Source organism: Narcine bancroftii, chromosome 7 (assembly GCF_036971445.1).
Source record: "Narcine bancroftii isolate sNarBan1 chromosome 7, sNarBan1.hap1, whole genome shotgun sequence".
NCBI lineage: Eukaryota > Metazoa > Chordata > Chondrichthyes > Torpediniformes > Narcinidae > Narcine > Narcine bancroftii.
In genome coordinates this window covers 165,505,358-165,531,486 of record NC_091475.1, presented here as the reverse complement: position 1 = coordinate 165,531,486, position 26,129 = coordinate 165,505,358, and the positions used below count along the sequence as shown (strand labels likewise).

The 26,129-nt window shown below is 38.5% G+C and overlaps 1 protein-coding gene across 6 annotated transcripts in view; it reads right to left on the bottom strand.

Moving 5' to 3' along the window:
- Positions 1 to 8,204: 8,204 nt before the first annotated feature.
- Positions 8,205 to 26,129, bottom strand: part of nck2b (NCK adaptor protein 2b) — a 129,991-nt gene continuing 112,066 nt past the window's right edge. For all 6 annotated transcript variants that reach the window (XM_069891130.1, XM_069891129.1, XM_069891127.1 and 3 more), the window contains 2 exons: positions 18,392 to 19,113; positions 8,205 to 11,518 (listed from right to left, as the gene is read on the bottom strand). In XM_069891130.1, the coding sequence (XP_069747231.1) occupies positions 11,324 to 11,518; positions 18,392 to 19,113 (917 nt within the window). In that variant the 3' untranslated portion in view covers positions 8,205 to 11,323. The remainder of the gene's footprint in view (positions 11,519 to 18,391; positions 19,114 to 26,129) is intronic.

The following is a 26,129-nucleotide window of genomic DNA, read 5'->3' as shown; positions in this document are numbered from 1 at the left end:
ACCTGGAGGATGATGCCTCATACAACGGCTGCTGTTCATTGACTTCATCTCAGCATTTAATAGAATCTTACCCCAGAGTCTAGTAGAGAAACTGTCCTTGCTGGGACTGATCAACCCTCTCTGTAACTGGATTCTGGCCTTCCTAACAGAGGGAGTGTACACCACATTCAGTGTACAGCATTGCAGCCTAATTATCATTCTTTGTATTCTAAGTGGACATTCATTTAATGGCTTTTGAAACAATGCCATCAAGGGCTTATGGTCAATCTCTACACTGACACAAACTGAGGAAATCTTTCACAGTGTTGGCAGCAGAACGTCAAGCACCATCACACAGAGCACTGGTGCAACTCAGGGCTGTGCGCTCAGCCCACTTCTGTTCATGTTACTGACCCATGACTGCAACACTTGATCTAGCTGCAAAAGATTCATCAAGTGTGCAGATGACATGACATTGTTGTCGCTGAAGATGCAACTACTGGATCAAAATACAGAGAAGAGATGGAAAATCTCCAGAAATAGTGCAAGATTAAGAACCTGAGTCTCAATATTGACAAGGTAAAGGAGATGCCTGTGGCCTTCAGGAGGACCAGGGACAACCACCCTCCACTACACATTAATGGTAGTGGAGAGCGCCAGGTTCCTCGGAGTCCACTTCAGAAGTGACCCAACCTGGACATATATCTTACTTGTCAGGAAGGTGCAATAACGACTCCACTTCCTCAGAACGCTGAGGCAGGCAAGGCTACTGGTCACCATTCTGTAAACTTTCTACAGGAGTTCGATCAAGAGTGTCCTGACTGGCTACATCAAAGTGTGCAACAGTTGCTGTGGAGTGTAGAGCATTAGATCAGAGGTCCATAAAAATGGCAGAAAGGATCACTGGGATCACCCCTCCTTCAATGGGATTTACCAGCATCTTTGTTTAAAGAGCGCTCACAAATCAGGGAGAATCCCTACCACCCTGCACACAGCACCTTCCAGCATAGTTTAAAGAGAGCTCACAAATCAGGGAGGACCCCTACCACCCTGCACACAGCACCTTCCAGCGTTGTTTAAAGAGCGCTCACAAATCAGGGAGGACCCCTACCACCCTGCACACAGCACCTTCCAGCGTTGTTTAAAGAGCGCTCACAAATCAGGGAGGATCCCTACCACCCTGCACACAGCACCTTCCAGCGTAGTTTAAAGAGCGCTCACAAATCAGGGAGGACCCCTACCACCCTGCACACAGCACATTCCAGCGTTGTTTAAAGTGCGCTCACAAATCAGGGAGAACCCCTATGACCCTGCAAACAGCACCTTCCAGTGTTAAAGTAAATTTTATAACCATATAACAATTGTTTAAAGAGCGCTCACAAATCAGGGAGGACCCTTACCACCCTCCATACAGCACCTTCCAGCTACTCCTGTCAAGAAAAAGATACAGAAGAGTCAGGGGTAAAACCACCAGGCTGAGGAACAGCTTCTTCCCATTGACAGTGAGACTATTGAATGACTGCTAAAACAACTCTTGGTGACTCAACAATTTATTCAGAATATTTATTTGAATATATGTCAGTATTTGTATTATGCCTGAATGCTGGTACTGCTATTTTCTGCACTATGGACTGGAGAACACGGTTTCCTCAGATTGGACTGGTACTGTATTCTTTCTTTGACTTGGCTTCGCGGACGAAGATTTATGGAGGGGGTAAAAAGTCCACGTCAGCTGCAGGCTCGTTTGTGGCTGACAAGTCCGATGCAGGACAGGCAGACACGATTGCAGCGGTTGCAGGGGAAAATTGGTGGGTTGGGGTTGGGTGTTGGGTTTTTCCTCCTTTGCCTTTTGTCAGTGAGGTGGGCTCTGCGGTCTTCTTCAAAGGAGGTTGCTGCCCGCCAAACTGTGAGGCGCCAAGATGCACGGTTTGAGGCGTTATCAGCCCACTGGCGGTGGTCAATGTGGCAGGCACCAAGAGATTTCTTTAGGCAAATCAACTTAAACTTGATGCTTGTGTGGCCCACCTTTACATCTGAGACCAAACACAAATTGGTGACCACTTTACTGAGCATCTGTGCTGTTTGGGTCCAAGCTAAACCTTCCATTTGCCAACCTTTGAACTTCCCTACCATTCCCGTATTAACATGCTCGTCCTCATTTTATCCATTACCAGGGTGAGGTCAAAAGTAAACTCGAGGAAGTATTCTTCCTGGACAGCCTGAAACCCATCAACACAAATGTCTATTCTTCTAAATTTAGGTGACTTCCAGCTCTATCTGGTTCCACTATTATGATTTCTTCTTTACCTATTCAGGCATTTACTTTTTCACTAACCTTTTCTCCACCCCCATGCTCTCTCCTTCTGTCTCTCCACTTTTTGCCCAAAACTCTATCACCTTTAGCCTCTCCCCAAAAAATTGGTTAGGCTACAGAGGATCAAGTATGGTAAGTTACATTCATAAGAATTCAAGCTGCAGTGAATTAGATCACAAAGACTGTTAGAACAGGAATGGACAAGTTCATTTGTGTTCTAACATTTTAAAAGTAAATGCACAAGTATTTGAAACAAAGATGAAGGAAAGATCAGGAAAATGAAGAAAGATGAAGTAAATGGAGTAGAGAGAGATCTGGGAAAGGGGTCAGGAGTCAATGTGTCGTAACTCAATCATTTTGCAGGTTTGATACAATCATAACAGGCTCAATGTTTTCTTTTGTGACAGTTTTTATAACACCATATACTGTCCAAAGGTTCGACAAAGATACAGACAAGTGTAAAAAAATAAACGGGCAGTTATATCATGCCTCAAAAAGAGTTGTATTTAAAAAATGTACCTGTTGAGAGTATATTGTAAGATTATGAAATTTTAATGCTTTAATCTAATATAGACAACTAATAAATTATTTAATAGGATAGTGAATGGATATACTAAATTAGCAAAAAGAGATTTAGAAATGTTAAAAACACATGTCTGTAATGAGATGCAACCCAAGTGGCAGAATAGCGAGTACATTGAATATCAAGTATCATATGGTAATTAAGGTTAGGGTTTCACTCTTCACTCTAATTATTCAATTGGAAATGGCCTACAATATCTTTCTGTCCATCAACTGTGGGGTGGGGGAAAGATAATCAATCGATTTTGTAGGTTTCAATTCGATGAGCTCTTCTAAAATCAAGCTTGGGTTGGTTTCATCTCCAGTTTGACAAACCTGGTCTACTTTGGTGAAGCTTTGCTGCTCTTCATCAATTGCAAGAAAAAAATACCAGATCTACACACAATACTCAGATGTGGTCTCAACCAAGCCTCGATACAATTAGAAGATATTCTAACATTCAAATATTGCATAATTGATTATTCGCTGTTGTTTTCACATAAAAGAACATCCAAAAAGAAACATCACCTTTCCAGAGGATTTACACCTATCCAAGCTGCACAATAAAACTGAGGTTTGCCACCATTATTAAGGCCCCATGAGTTTCTGATCATTTTGAATTACAATGCCAGGTGAGGAGGGAATGCTTGCAGAATGAATCTGAATCTATAGCTAGGAAGTCGCATGCTGAGATCCACCAACACTTCCTACAGAGAACCAAGAAACTGCTGATAAGAGGCAGCATCAGGATTGTTGATGATTCTTCTGAGGTTTTCCAAGGATAGTCTCAGGGATCTGGGTGGAGCTGCAGAGAAAAAGAGAGGAGGCAGGAGTGAGAGAGGTGAGGGTAAAGCAGGATAGGGAGGGAGGCATTGATCAAGAAATAGGACAGAGGAAGAACATGTGGTCAGGTGTGCGCTGCTTGGGTGCATGACTAATCTGGTTCAATGAAGTGGATGCCCTTATACAGGCAACAGTATCTTTTTCCAATTGTGCTGGATTCTTTTTCTACTAGACCAAGACCTGTCTCCATAAAATGGTGTGGTAATATTTGAATAGATGAATTTTCTTCCAGAGATAGGTGTGGAAATAAGTTGTCCTCAAGCCTGAGGAAGAGCTCAGCCTCAAACTGTGCACATATCCAAGAGCTGTTTTGCAATACTATCCCAGAGATTGGAATGATCTTGGTTCTGGAGCAAATGCAGTAGAGGTAGAATAATTTTTAATCCTGTAGACTACCTCCTTGCTGACTTGACACTAAATGGCATGAAAAGGCAGGCCTATATGAAACATTCCGAAAACAAAAGAACTTCTAACATTGCATTAACAGCACAGGGAAAGTCCACAAAGAGACCCTGACATCAAGCCTTCATTGTTAATGCATGGCCTATGACCAGCAGAGGAAAAGGGCAATCAAAGGTCAAGATACAAATGTAGCAAAAAGCTCATGATCCTACTGGCCAGCAACGATCCCAGCTCTCCTACGATTAAAGCTCTAGAGAAGCATCATCAATCCTACAAATCCTGAGCAGGAGCAATGCCAGCATCCTCACCCAGGCCAATGTAATGTTCCAGCAGAACTTTAATTACACCCAGCTCTGATGGGCTCCACAACAAGGTCGATCTAGTTCAATCACCGCCACAACAGGAAGAAAGAGAAAATTCAAAGAATGCTTTCAAAGGCACTTTAAAAAAGAACATCCTCACTAATTTTTGGGAATGGTTGGCAGAGATCAAGGGGAATAAAAACAGAGCATTTGGGAAGGTACAGCAAACCTCAAGTTGCTTTGAAGGGAACATGCTTGAAAGTCCAGTGAAAATAGAGGAAAGTGTGTTCCATCCCATCTCCCCTCCCCACCTCACCAAAATACCCATTCATCCCATCAAAAACCTCTTGCCATGCCTGTATCCCATATTGGCCCCATCAAACATGCCTAAACAGGAATAGAAGTTCTTCTCAACAAATTGGCTAAGAGGCTTTTCAGAGTCCACGATCAGCAGTGGGCAAAGAAATTGACGGCTACAACTATTAAAGATAACAGTATACTGATATCTTGCCTCATTTTCACATTGCATTTCCCAATTGTTCTGCAGTCTTCCACCAGCTTGTCTACAGTGAATTTCAAGTAGAAGAACCTAGATAGTCAAAGATGCATGATGTGGTTTCACATTCACACATCATTTCTTAGTCACTCATTATCACCAAGATACTGTCGCAGTAGCATAATGAGATAAACCTGCCTTTATCCCCATTGTTACAAGATCAAACCAGCAACCACAAAGAGAGAGAGAGAGTGAGAGAGAGAGCACAAAATTTGAAGTTATCTTGTGTTGCTTGCAGCGAGAGGTACAATGGCTTGGTCTGGATCCTTCTGGCTGCCTTCGGAATGTTCAATTTTTTTGAAATCCCAACATTCTAAACTGTCCTACAGACCATGACTCATGTTTGGGCCTCCTTCCACTTCACAGCCAAACCCAGTGGTGGTTTATTGTCCAAGTCCAGAATTTTTTTTCTTCATTTTCTGCACATGCTCAGTCCCTCTCCCACTCTCTCAGCAGTCCACTTTCACCTTGGCTGTCTAAGGCAAACTGTCACTTTTTAACATAAAACCACATAACACATAGGCCAATACACAACACAGAACTTTGTAACACCTTTCTTCAGTGAAAGTTCTTTCTCTGCATGTTATCAGTGCACACTAATGGTCAGATTTAAAACTGAATTGATGCGATCAAAAGTGAAAGAATGCAAAAGGAATCTAATACATCATCAGGATTGCTATGGATATGTATTAAAAGTTTTCATTTTTTGATTTGCTTTCATGTTAATGTACAAATTAAATAATACATTTGGAATTTATTGTTTAAATTAAAACAAACACTAGGAAAATACCTGTTACATGGAAAAAGCTTGAAATTATTGCTGGAGTTAAACAGGAAAGTCTGCAGACACTGGTATTGTAGTGGAATACCACTAGTTACCACAGAAAAAATGGCCTAGAAGTATTTAAGAGTCTGTAGATTTCTGGAAAAGGTCTTGTGGACAGATGAGACCAAGATTAGTCTGTATCAGAGTGATGGCAAGAGCAGTGTGAAGGCGTTAAAGAATTGCCAAGCATACCACGGTTTGCATCTTGCAATGTAGCCTCTTAACTTCTGTTTATGAGGTCTTTTGCAGACAGTAGCCATTGTCATCTCCACACCTGGTTTCTGAAGAGTGTTTCTGATCTAATGGACATATGTTTGGGGATTGTTCTTCATTGTGATGAGAATTCTTCTGTCATCAGCAGTGGAGGTTTTCCTTGGAATACAAGTCCATTTGCAATTACTGAGCTCACCATTACACTCTTTATTCTTAATGATGTTCCAAACTGTTGATTTTGGTCATCTTAAGGTTTGAGCAATGTCTCTTACTGTTTTATCCTTGTCTTTCAATGGCTTCTTTGACTTTCATCAACACAACTCTGGTCCTCATGCTGAAAAATGGTAACGACAGACTCCAAAGGTCAGCAACAGCTTAGAACCAAGCTTAGCTCTCTTATACTTCTACCAATGAAACAATTAAACATAACGGAGTACTCACAAACACCTGTGAAGCCAAATAACCCAAACATCATGGTGCCCACAAATGAGGGGACTATGTATAAAATGTGCTGTAATTTCCACATGGTCAATCCAAAATGTAAACAAACAACCTTTAAAAAAATCTGGAAAGTGCACTTTAATTACATGTGAATTGTTTGATTACAAATTTAACTGTGGTGCGGACTAGAAGGGCCTAATGGCCTGTTTCCGTGCTGTAAATTGTTATGTTAATGGGCAAATCAAGGAATAAAAGTGTCTACATATATATTACACATACACCCCTACATTTCTGGCTATGTACCTTTATATTCAAAATCTTATGTTAATTTTAAGTAAACATCTGATTTTCTGTGATATTTTTTCAAGTATTGCTTGGGATTAGTTAAGAACTTTAAGAGTGATCCTCACTTCAGCATCTTATCCTCATATTAAAGGTGTTCTTACACTTCAAAATGAATTCAATTGGTGCATTTCTGTATCTTACCAGTTTAGAGTTTCTGGAGGAGCTGTTGCTTGAATGTAATCCATTTGGAGATCAGTAGTCATCTCCCATTTGCATTACCTGATTCAGGTACATTTGGGAAAATTATATATGCAAAGATGTTGAAACTTCAAGAAATTGAGACATTTCAATAAAAATCTAAGCACTTTCAAACACAAACTATATTTAAACCATTTCATTTGTAGAGCATATTTGCAGTGAAGAACATGTTATGCGATTGATGTATTGGTTTTAAAATCAAATCTATTATTTTTTGAATATTGCAAGTGAATCCAAGGATTAGAAATACAGTTAAATGTATTTTGCAAAAAGGAGAAAAGAATCTATTACTGGATTTTTAAACAAAAATTGCAAAAGTCATTTACAAATTTTACACGAGGAGACCTTGGCATTACCTTTCTCCGTCCTTTTGTTGACAGCAAATGACTTAAATTACTTCTCAGGATGTCAGCCAATTCTAAACAAGTAATTTGCATAGCTCGTTGCTCCTAATCCCAATCGGATTATTCTGATACATAGGTGCAACCTAATATGGACACTTCCACCCACTAACGACCTATGAGTAAAGGACCAAAGACTGCATTGGTCCAGTAAAATAGAATTAAAGCATTAAGGAGCGTAGTATTTTTAAATCATTAACCTTGTTCAATAAAGTGTTACTCTACAAAGCTACTACAGTGCCAACAATGCAGATTTGAATCCACTGCAGTCAGTTAGGAGTTTGTATATTCTCCCCCTTTTCCACACATTGAAGATGTCTAGGGATAGTAGGTTAATTGGTCACATGGGTGTAACTGGGCAGTGTGGGTACATGGGCTGGAAGAATCTGTTATTTTTGCTGCATCTCTTATTAAATCAAGCAATTGGACTATGTGGCATCAATACAATAGTACTTTGTGCATCCAGTTCAGTAACAACTCATGCAAGTGTGATATTATTGTATTGGATTACAGGGATGCTCCATTTCAAAAATGCTGACCCATTGAACTAGTAATTTACAGTCAAGATGGTGGAAAAAATAAATAAACAAAAATCCAAAACAATCAAATGTACAGAAAATGTCTTTTGTATTTTTCTTAAAGTAAGACAGACAGCACAATAACAGGCCTCTACTGGCCCACAAGCCCGTGTGGCCCAAATACACCCAATTAACCTACAAACCCTGTATCATTTTGGCAGTATTTTCAAATAAATTGGTTAGTATTTGAAAACGACTCAGGTTTTGTTCAAAGAACTTTACAGTATCTTCTTGTGAGACAGAACTTGTTTCATCAATTAATGAGTTTATTGTCATATACATTGTACAATGTATGGATGCAATAAAATTCTTAGTTGCTGCAGCCAAACAGGTAATTTAAAAAAGACAGTAGTATACATAATTTTAATTAAAAAAGACAATAAGATAAATATATATATAGATAATAAATATTCAGTTATCCCAGAGCAAGAAAAAAAAAGTGACTTTGCAAAAGTGCAGACAATCCTTTTGTGTCGTTGGACCTCACCAACTAACAAGGAGAGGTTCAAAAACCAGAAATGTTGGAAAGACAATATTCTTGAACGGTGAGGTGCAGATCTTCAAGCTTCTGTAACTTGTGCCTGAGGGTAGCAGTGAGAAGAGTTTGTGACCAGCGATGGGGATCCTTTGTGATATTGGCTGACTTCCTGAGGCAGTGCCTCAGAGATGTCTTCAATGGATGAGAGGTCAGAACCTGTGATGAACTTGGTTATCTTTGTTACCTTCTGCATTCCTGGGCATTCGAATTACAAAACAAGGCTGTGATGCAGTATACTTTCTATAGTGTGCCTGCAGAGGTTTGACAGAGTATTCAACAACATGCCACATCTCCCCAGACTCCTTAGAAAGTATAGGCATTGGTGAGCCTTCTTCATGGTTGCCTTGAATATGCTGGGTTCAAGAGAGGTCAATATTTTTATGGACTCCCAAAAACTTGGGTACTGACCCTCTCTTCCTCCATTCCATCAACCCTGGCATGTAGTCTCTCAGCCTTTCCTTCCTAAAATCAGCATTAGACTCTTTGGTCTTAGTAACAGTGATCTTAAAGTCTTTAAATTTGTCTATAATTAGTATCTATATTCATAGACTTCAGGGCCATTTCATAACAAACAGGGCTACACATTCACAGGTACACCTACCTCAGAGAGTATCTATATTCATAGACTTCAGGGCCATTTCATATCAAACAGGACTGCACATTCAGAGGAAAACCAGTTTCGGAGTGACAATGACTTGAGTTCAACCACATTCTCCAGTACTGGGTAGTGTTTACATGTCCTCCGTGATGGTATGGGTCTCTTCTGGACACTAGTTTCCTTACACAGCCCATAGACACACAGGTTAGTGGGTTAATTGGCAACTGTAATAGTGCCCCAAGAGTGTAAGTGAATGGTAGAAACAAAGGGAGTTAATGGGAATATGGTAAGAAAATTAGTGTCAGATTGGGTGCTTGACGATTAGCACATACTTGGTCCCAAACCACTTCATCCCACTAAGTTTAAAAGCTGAATATTTTGAATTAACAACCCTTGAGTGATAAACAAATATATTTCTTAAAAAAAGGTAAAAATTTCTACAAATGTTTAGTATCCCAATAGAGAAACATAAAAACTACATGCTGAAATCTTGAGTAAACAGTAAGAGGCTGGAACTCAGCAGGCAGCATCAATGGTGAAAAATGGAGTCATTGTTTCAGGTTGGGATCCCTCATCAAACCTAAAGTAAAAAAGGGGATGAGATTACATGTATGAAGGGGCAAAGAAGCTGGGCAGCATCTGAGAAGTGATAGGGTTTTAGGCAGAAGGTGGAAGAGATAGAGAGACAGGAAAAAGGAGACACGATGGTTGGGTGGGGAGAAGTGTTAGAAAAGAAAGATCAAGACATGAAAACAGTAGAATCTGATAAAGGTAGGAGTACCTAAAATGAGAGAAATTAGAGGTCATGTCATAGGTTAAAAATTGTCCAGGAGGAAGATGATGTGTTGTTTAGCCTCAACCTAACAAGGGATGAAGCCGAGGAAAGATGGGTCCTGTAATAAAGATGAAGAGAATTGAAATGGTTAAACTACAGGAAGTTCAAGCTTAATCTCACAGATCGTAAGTGTTCAGCAAAGAGGCAATCCAATCTGTGCTCAGGCTCACCAATTAGCATTATGAAACTAAATGTTCACTTTCATGTTCGTGAATACTGAAAATCATTGTTTTCATTTAAATTTACATTAAATGGAAAATTGATAAGCACACTTCTTGGAGATACTCTGAAAAACTGTTTGGCATAAATTGGACCATACTGTGCCATAGGGGGAAAAACTCAAGGAAATGTTATTCACTAAATCTAAAGTCATTTTATGTTGACTACACAACAATATTACTGAAACAAAGTTTTCATTTAAAACAAAAGGACTTTATCCCACTTCATGATTGCATGTTAAACACATCTAACTAAAAGTACTTACTTCAATGCATTTTTCAGTGAAATAAGCTAATGGAGTGTAAAGTGTAAAAAAATTCACAAATTACACATCTCATGCCAGTAACCCCCAAAATGATCAGTTTTATTAATCTCACTTATTGGTGTCAACAACCTGCTACATATTATGGTGACAACGAAACTAGCAGAAGAATGCAAGAAAGCAGCAGAAGAGCGGCACAGCTGAATGCACAGGTATTACTGCTGTTCAACTTCTTACATTACATTCCCATTGACCCTAAAAAGTGTCCTCTCCACTAGCTGCAAATTACAGATCAAACTTTGCTACACTTACTTCTACCATCACAGTTGATTAGGTGTTACCAATTCTATTGATGTATTCTTAACATAAAATTTAAAAATTGTTATATAGAGTAAAGCACTTCTAGATTCTAGGAAATCTCAGTAACTATTTTATAAGCAAAATGTACAGTTTTTACTGCCACATTTGTTACCTCTATTTTCTCTTAATGAGCTGTAGCTTCAGTGCATTTAAATTCTGCCCAAAATCTTTCTCAAAAAGAATATAATTAGTGAATGTTTTTAATTGGATTAATTAACACTGCAGTTTCATGAATAGTATCTTCGAATCATCCACTTTTTTTTTCCAGCTAATCAAGTGTACATTTGGAAAATACTAGTCGAAGCAAGTGCCAAAATGATCACTGAAAAAGTGAAGAGGATCAACCTAACCTTTGGAAGGCAACATTTAATAAGCAGGCAAATGAACAGGAAACAAAAGTACATAAAATACAAAGGAAAAGTAATCAATAACATTCAAAGAGGCAAATTCAGAGAGAACAAAATATCAGAATCTCTTAACATCTTTCCTCTTTGTAATTGTTCAGACCCAAGGCTTTGTTAAACCTGGCCATTGCCAGGTTGAAAGCCTTCATCACTGCAGAGGTTTGATAAGATACAACTTCTCTCCATGTTCACTTGTGAAGATAGGTGCCTTTTTGTAGTGTTCTACCAATTCATCCATAGAGTTAAATCGACGTTGCCCAATACAATACACTCCATTTACTAGTTGGACCTTGAAATGTTTGTTTTTTCCTGATGCTTTTAATGATATTGACAGGTCACTTGGCTGAAAGAGAAGAATAATTAGCTCTGGTTATAGTTTGCATGGAAACAGTTTTAAAATATTTACTCCAGCAAATCATTTGATCAGACTATCACATTTACAATATTTAGGATAAATTCAGCAATATGTCTTAGACACATTCTGCACCATCATAAATATATCTGATCTTCCAACAATTAAAACAATATATTTTTCTTTTCATTAGAAACAAAAGATGCTGAGCAAACAGCAAGGTGCTGGAGAAAGTAAGTAGGTTAGGTAGCATCAATGGGTAGAAATGGTCAGTCAACATTTCAAATCAGGATCATTAAAAATTTTTTGGTATTATTTAATCAGACTAAAGTATTCTTATTGGGATGGTCACCCTCATCTATTACAATAATTCAAATGATAATTTTACCTCAATTTTTGTAAATGTTTTATATCCTTTTCAATCTTTACCAATTTTCATTACTAAATCCTTCTTACATTCTAAGTGTAGTGTTAGGTGACAATAATGGAATTTTACCTTTAAACCATTGGATTAGTTTATTTCTTCTTATATACAGCAAGGAGAACAACCCTGTATAAATAAAGCTAATCTCCAAAAGACTAAAAGGAATGGGAGATTATCACTTCCAAATTTTAGATTTTATTATTGGGTGGTCAATATACGCAATTTACTCTTATGGAGACATTTTGATAAATTAGTTGACTCTTGCTTGGGTAGAAATGGAATTGAATTAAAAAACTCATCTATGTTGGCAATTTTAATTTTTTTTTCCTTTTCTAAATTGACAGATAATCTGATAATGAAGCATAGGTTGAGAATATGGGCACAATTTAGGAAATTCTTTTGGATATTATAGTTTTTTTCCCTTGCCAGCCCTATTATATAATCATCTTTTTCAACCTTCTTTGTTAGACACAGGTTTCAAGGAGTGGTATAGATTAGGTATTAAAATAAGCTGGGCAGCATCTGAGAAGTGATAGGGTTTTGGGCAGAAGGTGGAAGAGATAGAGAGACAGGAAGGAGGAGATATGATGGTTGGGAACATGATTTGAATATATCACTTTCAGATTAGGACTGGGACACCACTGTTAATTTGATTAATGAATTACTATTTAAGGTGGTGTATAGAATATCTATACATTCTGATATTAATCCATGATGTGATAAGTGTAAAATCTTTGAAGCTTCATTGATTCATATGTTTTAGGAGTGCCCAAACTTAGAAAAATTTTGGAAAAATACTTTCTAAACTTTAGAATCCTGCCCTTTAATTGCTTTAAAGGTAAAGGTATTTGGTTTTTCTCAAGAAGAGGATATATCCTTGACTGCAACCCAAAAGAAAATCTCACTGATAGCTCGACGAGCAATTCTGATGAAATGTAAAAATAACTCTTCACCCACTCATATTCAATGATAATCATGTCTTACTTAAGTTTGGGAAAAAAAATTAGATACAACATCACAACTTAAATGTTTATGGTGTACATATGCTCTGGAGACTCCCTGGTATCTGAATGTCGTTAATCGATTAATAGCTATATAATTTATACGTTAACCTTCTTTAGAGGGAGGAGTCAGATTAATTGCTTTTTGTTTCTTTTTATTAGAAGAGATAAACTAAGTAAAGATGGGTTTAACTGTGGATCATTTAGATTGATTATATCACAGAATAAAACGAAAATACCTGAGAAGTATAAAATCCCCTTTTTTATATAAGGGAATCTTAATTATATCTTATCTATTTTCTATTCAACATTAATTTTGGCTACATTATGAGGAATTGATTAACTGTTAACTCAATATAATTGTAGAATTCAATGTTTTGAATGGGATAAGTAGATGGTTACCCTGATTTACAATTTATGATATGTATATGATATGATTGTTATTAATTAGACCATGTATGTATTAAACTCAATTAAAAATATTTTAAAAAGGATCATTTATTGAAGGTGAAGTAAAAAAGTGTGTAATATTAAGTATATGTACTTTTCTTTTAATAATTAATCTTGTACATGTTGTAGCCTCCAAGTTTTAAGCTAGTGTGCTACTAGTGCTCTTCTCTTCTTTTCTCTTTGGCTTGGCTTCGCGGACGAAGATTTATGGAGGGGGTAAAAAGTCCACGTCAGCTGCAGGCTCGTTTGTGGCTGACAAGTCCGATGTGGGACAGGCAGACACGGTTGCAGCGGTTGCAGGAGAAAATTGGTTGGTTGGGGTTGGGTGTTGGGTTTTTCCTCCTTTGCCTTTTGTCAGTGAGGTGGGCTCTGCGGTCTTCTTCAAAGGAGGTTGCTGCCCGCCAAACTGTGAGGCGCCAAGATGCACGGTTTGAGGCGTTGTCAGCCCACTGGCGGTGGTCAATGTGGCAGGCACCAAGAGATTTCTTTAGGCAGTCCTTGTACCTTTTCTTTGGTGCACCTCTGTCACGGTGGCCAGTGGAGAGCTCGCCATATAACACGATCTTGGGAAGGCGATGGTCCTCCATTCTGGAGACGTGACCCATCCAGCGCAGCTGGATCTTCAGCAGCGTGGACTCGATGCTGTCGACCTCTGCCATCTCGAGTACTTCGATGTTGGAGATGAAGTCGCTCCAATGAATGTTGAGGATGGAGCGGAGACAACGCTGGTGGAAGCGTTCTAGGAGCCGTAGGTGGTGCCGGTAGAGGACCCATGATTCGGAGCCGAACAGGAGTGTGGGTGTGACAACGGCTCTGTATACGCTTATCTTTGTGAGGTTTTTCAGTTGGTTGTTTTTCCAGACTCTTTTGTGTAGTCTTCCAAAGGCGCTATTTGCCTTGGCGAGTCTGTTGTCTATCTCATTGTCGATCCTTGCATCTGATGAAATGGTGCAGCCGAGATAGGTAAACTGGTTGACCGTTTTGAGTTTTGTGTGCCCGATGGAGATGTGGGGGAGCTGGCTGATGGAGGACCTACTAGTGCTACTAGTGCACATTACCACAAAAAGCACAGATTCATTACAAAGCCCTTTGTCCTGTAGCTCAAACAGGTAGATGTACATGTCCCCTGAACAGTTTTTAAAAAAAAACATCCTTTCAGACTGCTGAAAAGATGAATTATTGTTGTCAACTGTATTCACACACAAATTGCTGTGATCTCACCTGCATGGCTTGTGGAGAAAAGAAAAATCACTGAAGCAACTTGCAGGGGCTGCCAGTGATGAGTGGCTGGGGAAAATGGTGTTCATGGCTTCACCCTGGCCAGCATGGGGAGTACAGGCTAATGACAGGGATGAGGAACTGCTGCACATGATGACAGACCGACCTTATGATATAGTCTCCTTCATCAGACAGTCTTGTATGCGTTGGGAATTGCTGCCTTCCCATGACTTGGCTGCTCCCCATCCCAAAAACTTCACTATGGATGTAAGCTCATCAGTGGTCACTTGCTTTTCAGCTTATTACCATGACATATCCATGGGATAGCTGTGCAGTCAAAATGTAGAAGTGATAGCAGCTTCCATCATATTCAGTGGGTGGGGGGGGGGGGGGGGAGAGAAGATCCAGGTAGCATTTTAACAGATTGAGTGGCTACTGTCAACACCCAGCAATGGCCCACATTCACCATGCTAGCCACAACGATGTCCAAAGCGCTGCTTGACTAGCCATATCTCTTGCCCTCATTTGCCCGATACAAGCCCTTAAAGGTAGTCACTGCATATTGCCTTGGTGGCTCACTGAACACCAAGTTATGCGGTGATGAGAACGGTTAATTTAATTGCTGTGGGATTACCCAACTTTACCCAAGCTCTAGTCTCAAAGTAAATTGTTTGAGTTTAGCTAATAACACAATCCTGATGCATGAAGAATTTGTTGTTCTAATTTACAAAAAGTAGATAATGATAGAAATTTAGTGGAATGCAGAGATTCAAACACAAACATTCCTAAAAAAATTAATACTTAAAGAAGTTATAGTTGGTACTTTTTTGCATTTGACTTGGCAGTTTTCCACATTTAAACCTTTTTGGCTTGATTTGAGTAATTTATTAGAACGAATAAGTGGAATAAGATTCCCACAGGATCCAAAGTTAATTTTACTGGAATTAAACCTAAATTAAAATTGAATGTGTATCAAGTAAAATTTGTTCAAATTGCTTTTGCAATAGCTAGAAAATGTATTGCTATAAACTTTGAAGTCAGATATGTATTTGGGAATGGATAGATGGCATGCAGAAGTTCAGAGATGTATGCCACTTGAGAAAATTACTTACTATTTAAGAGATAAATATCCTATTTGTTGTGAAATATGGAGCCCATATTTACAAATTGTTGGTATTAAAATTTAAATGAATCTCAAACATTCCCTTTCTCTTATGGGTCTCTGTGAATAAGTTTAAAAGTACTGGAAAGTGAAGTGCTCCTGTTGTTTTCTTGTCCCTTTTCTTTTTCCTTAATTTAAATTTGTAAGGGGTTGGTGGGAGGGAGTGGGGGGGGGGGGTATTAGAGGAGGTTTCTCTTTATTTTTTTATTTTCCTTTTTTTAAAAATATATAAAATACCACATGTATTTGGATTAAGTTTGAAATATTGTGATAGATTTTTAAAATGTTATTAATTGCAGCTGGTAGAGTTGTGCACTAAAAATAGTTAAAGGAAGTTCTATCACAGAAATGACATGGAAATTGAGAGATTTCAACTTAATTGTTGAAATGATTCTCATGTATTCAAGAGTGTCAACTGATTGCAAGATGATATACAAATATACTTCTCTTCTTTAAGTGTAAGGAAAGCTGGATAAACAGTCTAAAACAACTTTTTTTTTTAAAAAGCATTTGTATATTGAAAGTTATTGGCAAGGATTTATAGCAAATGCCAGCTGTAATCCAAACCATCCGGTAGTTAACAAAATGTATTTTCTTCTTAATGCTTCCTCCCCCAAAATCTCACTAAAAATAGTGGCAGGTTAATTATTACACAAAAACCTTAACAGGAAAATGTAAGGAGACAGTCTGCTTCATTTTTAAATGCACAGGCCAGTAAAGGGCAAGAGGCTAAATTCAGCATAGCTGCAGATGGGCTGAAATTTGTATTGTGAAATGGCAAACTAATCATTCAGAAACTGCAGCTTTTAATCATATTAAAATTAGTGGTGGATATAATGAATACAATTTCCACAACATATCATCCAAATGTGCAATGTAGACTCGCAGGCTTTAGAGTATTGAAAAGCAAAGGAGCAGCAAGTTAATATTAAGTTTTATATAGCAGAAGGATGGGGTTGCAGCTCAAGTTCCTAGAAAATTAAAATCATTAGCTTTCCAATTTACTTATACATTTTTCTTGGTTTTTTTTAAAGGAATCATTTACAAGGATGTGAAAAACAGCAGATGAATAAGATGAAGTGAACAGTTATAAAACAGGTTTACTGGGGCTATGAATGGTTAAAGAGAAGATAAATTGCATACTTATTAACTAATTACAATTTCCCTTTAGTTTTTTTGTTACTTATCTGAACAAGAATTTACAGAAGCAAATGAACTTTTCAGCACATCTTCAGGTTGTGACGAAACCAGAGCTCATAGTGGAAACCCACACAGTTAGAATGAGAGCATGCCAAGTCCAGAACCAGCACCCAAGGACAGGACCAAACCCAGGTCCCAAAAGCAGAGTCCCAACTGTTGTCTACCATGCCCATAATGTGCATTGAAGAATGGAATGGAGGCAAGGACATATTTTTTAAGTGGAGAAAAATGAGAAAACATTTTGTTCAAGACTGAAAAAGTATGAATGCTAGAAAAGCATGCAGACATTTCATTTTAGAGATAAAATTTGTACGAAACTCCCCACTCCCACCCCTTGGATTCATATGGAGTAGCACTGCCACCTGCTGGCACAAAACCTGACAAAATCAGTTTTACATCTATATAATTTTTTTATTGTTGGAGAAAATCATGCGCCACAAACAAATGCAAAATATAACCAACATAGTACTTTTATATCTAGCTTTAAATCCCAAATTTTCAAGACCAAATAGACAATATAGGGAATTAATGAAGGCAATACTTGATATAAAGAAATTTAGATTTAATGTATATTTGCATTGGACAAATTCATTTTAAATAAATTGGAAATGAAAACAACCCATCGTGCCTTTTTATACCAATATCTATAAATATCTTGATCTACATCTTTGTTTCTTTCTCTGTACAAATCTGATCTAATAATAAACAATATCAGCCAGGATTTTCCAATGTTGCAAGAAGTTCTGGCCTTAATGCTGAAAATAAAACTATTAAGTTCTATTAACCCATAAATGAAACTGCTTTACTGTAAAAACAATCAATAGTACATTATGGCATGTGAAATAAATCAAAATATATTATTTGCTTAGATCAGTGGTTCTCAACCTTTTTTTCCCCCCACTCACATACCACTAAGTTATCCCTTGATAACCAGAGCACCTATGGCATCCTATGCCATAAGTCGTCTGTGGTTAGCAAGGGATTACTTAAAGTGGTATTGAGTGTGGGGGGAAAAAATGTCGAGAACCACTGGCTTTGATGAAGCACTTGCAAAAAAATTACCAAATAAAATTTTATATACCAGATCAATTAAGTGTTAGGCACCACAAATATAAATGTTACACTTCTGCAGAATGAAAGGTAGTAATTTGTTTGCAAAATTGGCAATTACTGCAATACTGCCAGAATTTCCTGGCATCGTAACTCCCTTTTTTTTAAAAAAATAACATTTGGCAATATTGTTTTCAAAAATATCAGCAATCAAACAATTAGGACTATTAGTATATAATTTTTGCATATTTACACTAATACAGTTGCAACAGGAGATGCTCATTTATTCCTATCTGGTATCAGTAACTAAAAAGCTATACAAAAACATCAATTTGCTTACTTGTCAGGATGATACTCACCGACGATTCACTATCCCTAACAAGAAAGTCGCCATCAATTCCCCTCTCGTTTAGAACCACTTCAGCCTGATGCCGTGTTACATTACCATAGTACCATTCCTTTCCAGCGAACTTTCCTGTTGAAGACGGGCCAGTATGGCTTCTCTGAGAAGTATGTGAAATGCTCATAGCAGGTCCTTCATTTAAGATTATTACATAGTTTTTGGGAACAAGACCAATTTGCCCTTTAGAGTTTTGGCACTTCCACCATTCTGGGTCATTCTCTGGTTTCTCAATGACATCCATAATTTCACCTTTTTCGAAATTTAGTTCTTCCTCTGTGACAGAGCTGAATGGGTAAAGAGTTTGTACCATGTGAAGTACTTTCATGGTTTGCCCATTACTCACTGCTGCTCCCAGTCTAGATGTGAAAAGGCTGGGTGAATCAACAGTGGCGTCATCGACTTCTTCCACAACATAATTGGATGGAAACCATCCCACTTGCCCATTATAGCCACCTCTCCACCAACCATCGCTACATTTTTCCATAACAGTGACACGTGATCCTTTCACAAGCAATAGTTCATCATCTCTCTCTGGTACATAAGCAAATTTGACATACGCTGGTATATTCAAATCATATATACGGTCAGAACTTCCACCATTCGTGGAAAACTCAGCATCTGTGCTTGGTGTAGGAGAAGCGTCTCTTGCACTTGTTTTTCTTTTTGCTTTACCCAAACCTGTGGGGGGGGGGGGGGAGGATAAACTGCAATTCATAAATAACAATGTAGTAAACAGTATTCTATTAAAATAGCAATGAAAGATTTGGATTTCCTCTTTTTAAAATGAAAGTTTCTATTGAGCAGAAAGTATTTAAAATCAAATGAGCATTTTCTTGGCAAACCACAGGATTCTGTCAATCTTCCCAGATATGGAAGTCCTCAGGTTAATATGTCAACATATCTGTATTTCAAAATGTAATGTCAACAAAAAGGAATTTTGTCTTCAGGTGCTTAAGATGCAATTATAGATCTTTGTTACTCCAGCAGCAGTTCAAGAAATGCTTCAGAAGTTAATTTAGTATCAGAATTTGATTCTGAGTAGCTACCAAATCAAATGTTATTAATTTTGCAGGATAATGTTTCAGGCATTCCCTTAAAAAACTCATTTTATTGGAAAAGTTTTGGCAATAAAACTTTTCCCAAGAAAAAGAAAGCAGAGTGGGTCGTGTCAGTATTAAAATGGAAGCATGCTTCAACATCTTTATCAACAAATGTTGGAACCTGCCAAAAAAGCTCATTAGTTGGATCACAAAATTATTTTCTCTCTTGATCCCAGAGTGACTAGACTACCCACTTTAAAATTGACTTGCCCTTCGCACAAGCTAGGTTCCCGTGGGTTCTTAGGCCTTTTATATCTGTAGCATTGCTTCTCAACAGCCCTTTGTAAGGAGCAAAGATCCCCCTCTCCTTTTCAGATCTTTGGACATATTAAACCAGTCCATTCAAATGGTCTCTTATTGATTCAATTTAAACTGAAGAGGAAAATCATGATCATTTTGCAAGGCTCTCAAATTTATCAGTTTCAAGCACATTTGTATTTTAGAGTACTTGAAAAAGTTTTTTGTTTGTAAAATATTCTGAACTGAACAACCTATCCAAATAAATAATGATAACAATGACTCTTTTTGGATAACAAAGAAGTTTAACTTAAGGAGCTAACGATGCCAATATAGAAGATTCCAGTGAATGGCCAATGTGTACTTCATAAAAATACAATCTCACCAACCAAATTTTGTCAAAGCTACACGATTAACATGGTCAGATAGGATAGTTTTCAGTGGACTTAACCATTTTATTTTATACATACTCCATTAACTGGGTTGTGTTTTGGCACAAACTCCAGTTTGTATGAGGTCAGCATTAAAATAAAGTGCTTCAAATAAAATAATTAGAATTGTTTTGGAATATCTTTGAATATATTCTCAAAGGAACTTGGCATCAATTATTTGGTGGAATGACGTGAAAGATCCAAAAACATCACTATTAAATTAATTTTAAAAATTCACTTTCATAACAAAAGCCCTAGCTAGTTTCAGTCATTATTACCGACAAAGTTTAGTTCATTATGCAAAGCTAAAATCTACTCCACTGTAAATTCTTAGTTCAACATTACAAACACCTCAGTTTCAAATTAGACCACATTTAGACAATCACGCAGCCACTTTACATTTTCTTAAATAAAAATTTCATTAAAAATTTGAAAACATTAATACTGCTTCACATAATATTATTTGAATATTCAGGAACTAGATAATATTTATTGTCATGTAATGAAACAGAAATGTACCATTATACAAAATTGTCTTTAGTCTGCCATGCAGACAAAGACAATCTATTAGCATTACCCAGCGCCCCTTACAAAGAGGAGCAAAAGAGTCCCAGTCACCGAGAGTCTCACTCCCGGAGCTGCACAAGACTCCCGTTCAGTTTAAATCATCGGCAACCTGAGCTCAGATCCAAGCCTCCCTTCGGGAGTCCTTGCCCTTTGTATCCTCTCTAATCCCAATTCCAATACTTGGTTCTCAGGACCAAAGATCTTTGATGGTCTCATAGTTTATTAGAGTTTAGGGAGGCTCAATAGCCTGATAGTTAGATCAGGGGTCCACAAACGTTTTAGACCGTTGACCCCTTCACGGACTGTGTGGTCCCTCATTGACCCCCAGGCATAGAATCCCGGTGCTGGTATGGGGGGAGGGGGGGCAGGTGGGTGTAAGGGTGGGGGCTGGCACTGGGTGGGCTGTGTAGCCAGATGTCCAGTTTTAGGCTGGAGAGTCTGGCTTTTAAGCTTTCTGTCCTCCATCCACCTCAAGCCAGATGTTAATTTATCCTCCATTTGGGGGTGTAAGCCCGACACCCCAAATGCAGGACAAATTAAGGGGCATAAAGGGCACTTACCTGCTAAATCCTGGAGTCTGCAGGCCTTGTGTAGCCGGCTGGCTCATGCATGGTGAGGTTTAGTCTGCCATGCAGACAAAGACAATCTATTAGCATTACCCAGCGCCCCTTACAAAGAGGAGCAAAAGAGTCCCAGTCACCTAGAGTCTCACTCCCGGAGCTGCACAAGACTCCCGTTCAGTTTAAATCATCGGCAACCTGAGCTCAGATCCAAGCCTCCCTTCGGGAGTCCAATGCTGGATGGGGGCAGGGGGAGGGGTCAGCAGCGGCTGTGCTGGACTGGGTGGGGTGGGAGGGTGGAGGAATTATTTTAAATCGACTCCGTGTATGGTCCCATTGACTCCTGGGGGTCAATATCGATTATTTTGGAGACCCCTTCTTTAGATAAAAACTTTTCTTGAGTTTATAGGTATCGGTTTCTAGCTTCTGCACATTCTGTCTGAAGAAGAAAAGGCATATAGAATAATTTTAATAATATGAAAACCTGTGCTTGTTTCTTCACTTAAAAGGTTTGAGTAGACACTTTTCAGCATCTCCTTGATCAGATTTGCCATTCCACCATGGCTTTTTGCCATCTCTATTTATTGAACATCAAACAACCAGAAATATCTACCTATTGCTAATTATTTTTTTGAATCATGTTTCAGCTTCTGCTGCAACACATTTCCATAAGGCATACTTTGCCTGCACTTCAACAACTTAGTTGGATTAATTTGTCTATTTGCACACATGGATTCCAAGCCTCTCTTGCTCATACACTTTGACGCCACTTAATACTGTAAATACATTCTCCTCAAATGCAAAGTCCTTCCTATTGCTTCTCTTTCCCACCAATCCTGCTACAAATTAATCAAGCTATTAACCAACCAAAACTGGTGCAAGCATGCTATCATATTGACAAAGAATATTCTCAGAAAGATGTCTGGGTGAATGGAGTAGGTTACCATTACACAGATTCAGCACTAGTTTATTCCCAGGATTTCTTTAAATTTTAAAATTCTCAGTACATACAAACTTCTGGTTGGAGTGGCTATGGTTTACATATTTCAAAGATTAAAGCTCAATGGACAGAATTATTCTCAAAGTACATATATGACATCACATATGCAGTAAATTAATCAAGCTATTCTTTGTCCTGTGGGCCAGGCAGAATTTCTACTTATCAGTAGTGCAAAAACTACCCAAGAAAAAGTAAGTATATAAAAGAGAGAAATGTAAAACAAAGAAAAATGTAATCAAACTGACTGTACAATACAGAGAGAATTAAAACAAAGTAAAAGTGCACAAAAGTCCTTAAATGTGTCCCTAATTGAGTTTGATGTTGAGGAGACTGATGGTGGAGAGGTAGCAGCTGTTCCTGAATCTGGTGGTGCAAGACTTATGGTACCTATACCTCTTTCCTGATGGCAGCAGCAAGAACAGAGCATGTCCTTGGTGGTGTGGATCCTCTCCAATGGCAGCGTTCCATGTAGATTTTATCAATAGTGGGGTGAGTGTGGCCTGTGATGTACTGGGTTGTGCTCACTATCTTTCGCAGGGGTTTCCGCTCAGAAATATTGGTGCCCCCCATATCAAGCTGTGATGCAGCTGGTCAGCATACTTTCCACTACACGTCTGTCAAAGTTTGCCAAGGTTTTTGATATCATTCTAAACCTCTACAAACTCTTGAAGTAGAGGCGTTGATGTGCTTTCTTCATAATTACATTTGTGTGCTGGGTTCGGGAAAGGTCCTCCGAGATAGCAATTCCCAGGAATCCAAATTTGCTCACCCTCTCCAACTATGATCTCCCAATGATCACTGGATCATATACCTCTGATTTTTCCCTCATAAAGTCCACAACCAGCTCCTTGGTTTTAGTAATATTAAGTGCAAGTTTGTTGTCAGTACACCATTCAGCCAAGTTTTCAATATCCATCCTTTATGCTGACTCATTTCCTTTTTAAACAACACTAATGCGGTATTTTCAACAAATTTGTTATTCTCAAAGCGAGCCACACTTGAAACAGATGAGTACTACTCTTTGCCAGAGTGAGATGTTGAAGATATCTGTGTATACATTGGCAAGTTGGTCAACATGAGTATTCAGTATTCTGCTGGATACTCTGGATGCTTTCCTTAGATTCACTCTCCTGAAGGCAGTCAGTATATCATCTTCAGATATTGACAGTAGAGGGTCATCAGGAGACATAGGGGATGCATGGTGGTTCTTCCTTGTACTGTTGGTCAAATCAGGCATAGACAGCATGGAGTTCATCTGGGAGGATAGCTTTGCAGCCTCCTATTGCACTGGATATGGTTTTGAAACAGGTTATGTCAATTAGGTCTTACCATAGCTGTCAGGATTCCTTCATTATTCACATTCTTGTCTGAAATTACCACTTTGTCCGGGAGATTTTTTTTTTTATAGATCGTACCTACTCCTTGTGTAATGCTATGGATTTCTGCCTGTGATCTGGCTCTCAGCAGATTCCGGATTTCATTGTACATCCAGGTCTTCTGGTTTTGGAAAATTTTGAGCAACCACCTTCTGGCTGTCCTGAACTCTGGACCCTCTCTTTTTCAGATGTGTCTATATGAAGTTAGAAGGAACAGGTGATCCAACTTGCCAAAATGCAGTCTTGGGAAATAACACTAAGCTTTCCTAATCTTGGTGTCACAGTGATCAAGTGCGCTGGGACCTCTGGACGTAATTGGGAAGGGTTTACTTGAGTCAGGCCTGGTTAAAGTCACTGACGTAGTGCGATGGGTTGGATCATCTCTTGTTGACTGACCACATCATGCAGCTCCACAAGTGCATATTTGTAATTGGCATCGGGAGGCATATAAACTCTGGTGAGAATCACTGACGAGAACTCTCTGGGTAGATAGAGAAGAGCCTGTATTTAACCGAGATTTGCTCTAAGGCAATGGAGCATAGGTATTAACTAAAAAGCACAGAGCACACCCACCCTTTCTCTTTTCCAGAATCAGAATTCCAATCTAGTCTGTGAATGGTGAAACCCTCTGGTTTGGATTGCAGCGTCCAATCTGTTCTCTGTTAGCCAGGTTTCAGTACAGCAAACTACGTGGATTTGTCTCACTTGTCTCAGTTGAGGTCATCAATTTTCCAATGACTGGATATTCATCAGTAGAATGGGCAGGAGGGGAAGTCTCAGTTCCCTGTGCTTCAGTCTGGTTTAGATCCTGGCACTCATGCAATGTTTCTGGCCTTCCTTCTTTCTTCTAGGAAATAACAAATACACTTCATTCCTCAAGTATCAGCAGTGAAGAGGTTTGGGGTGTCTGTCTTGCCTTTATTTCATGTTAAATGGATGTAGGCTCCAACTATCAATTAATGAACACATTTATTTATGGCACAGTGTGATTTTGTCATACAAAATGGGGTACAATGAATCTCAATAAATATTCTAATTAGTTTTAGCATTCAACATTGAGATAAAACCAATCATTACTCAAGCTACTCCACCTAAAGGACAAAATCAAACTAAAAGCTCATTTTGAAAGGATTACTTTTATATCTGCCTCATGACGTTTCATGCATCATAAAATAGAGAAAGGCAGACACGCTTGATTAATAATACTGAAAGACTATCTTATGCTCCATTGCAGGTATTAGTTCCTTACTCCTATGCTATTTCTTTAATCTGAAGAATTTCAGGACAAGAAAGTGCTTTTGAAGAAAGATATTGTTATGGAGATAAATAAAAGCTTATCTACACCAAGTCTTCAAACAACCAATGTTGGGAGATAAAAAGGAAGTATTACACATAATACATACCACTATGCCATTAATAGGCTGATCAGCCATTGTCCAATGCCAGCTCTGACAAAGCATATGTCAAAAGAAAAATGTAACTTTTTAACTTCTTCTCTAGCATTTTTAACTGTTATTTCATGACATGATGCTGTGAGGTTTTAGAAAATAGAACACAAAACATTATAGCACAGGCCCTTTGGCCCACAATGTTCTGCCTATCTATATATGCACCTCAAAAAAAAGCCGAAACCTTCCCTACTTCATAATGCACTATTTTTCTTTCATCCATGTGCTTATGAAAGAGTCTCTTAAATGTGTCAATTGCACCAGCCTCCACAATAATGCTGGCAATGCAATCCAGGCACCGACAACTCTGTTAAAATAAAACCATCTCTGATGTCTCGTCTAAAGAAAAGGGGGTGGGGTAGCATTGATGGTGAGAGAAGGGACCGACACGATTGACAGAAAGGATATCACCTCGTAAGATGCGGAATCTATATGGGTAGAACTGAGGAATAGCAAGGGGCGGAAAATGTTAGTGGGGGTGGTATATAGGCCTCCAAATAGTAGTGTAGAGGTGAGGGAAGGCATTAAAAGAGAAATTAGAAAAGAGTGCAATAAGGGAACAGCTGTCATCATGGGAGACTTTAATTTGCATATAGATTGGACTAGTCAAATTAGTAAAAATACTGAGGAGGAGGAATTCCTTGAATGTTTACGGGACGGTTATCTAGACCAATATGTCGAGGAACCAACTCGGGAGCAGGCCATTTTAGATTGGGTATTATGCAATGATAAGGGGCTAATCAACAATTTTGTTGTACGAAGCCCTTTGGGTAGGAGCGATCACAATATGATCGAATTCTCACTCGACATGGAGAGTGATGAAATTAAAACCGAGACTAAGGTCCTGAATTTAAATAAAGGGAATTATGATGGTATGAGACGGGAGTCGAGTAAGATTGATTGGGTGGTGTTTATGGGGGAGTTGACTGTGGATAGATAATGTAAAGCATTCACAGATCTAATGGAGAAATTGCA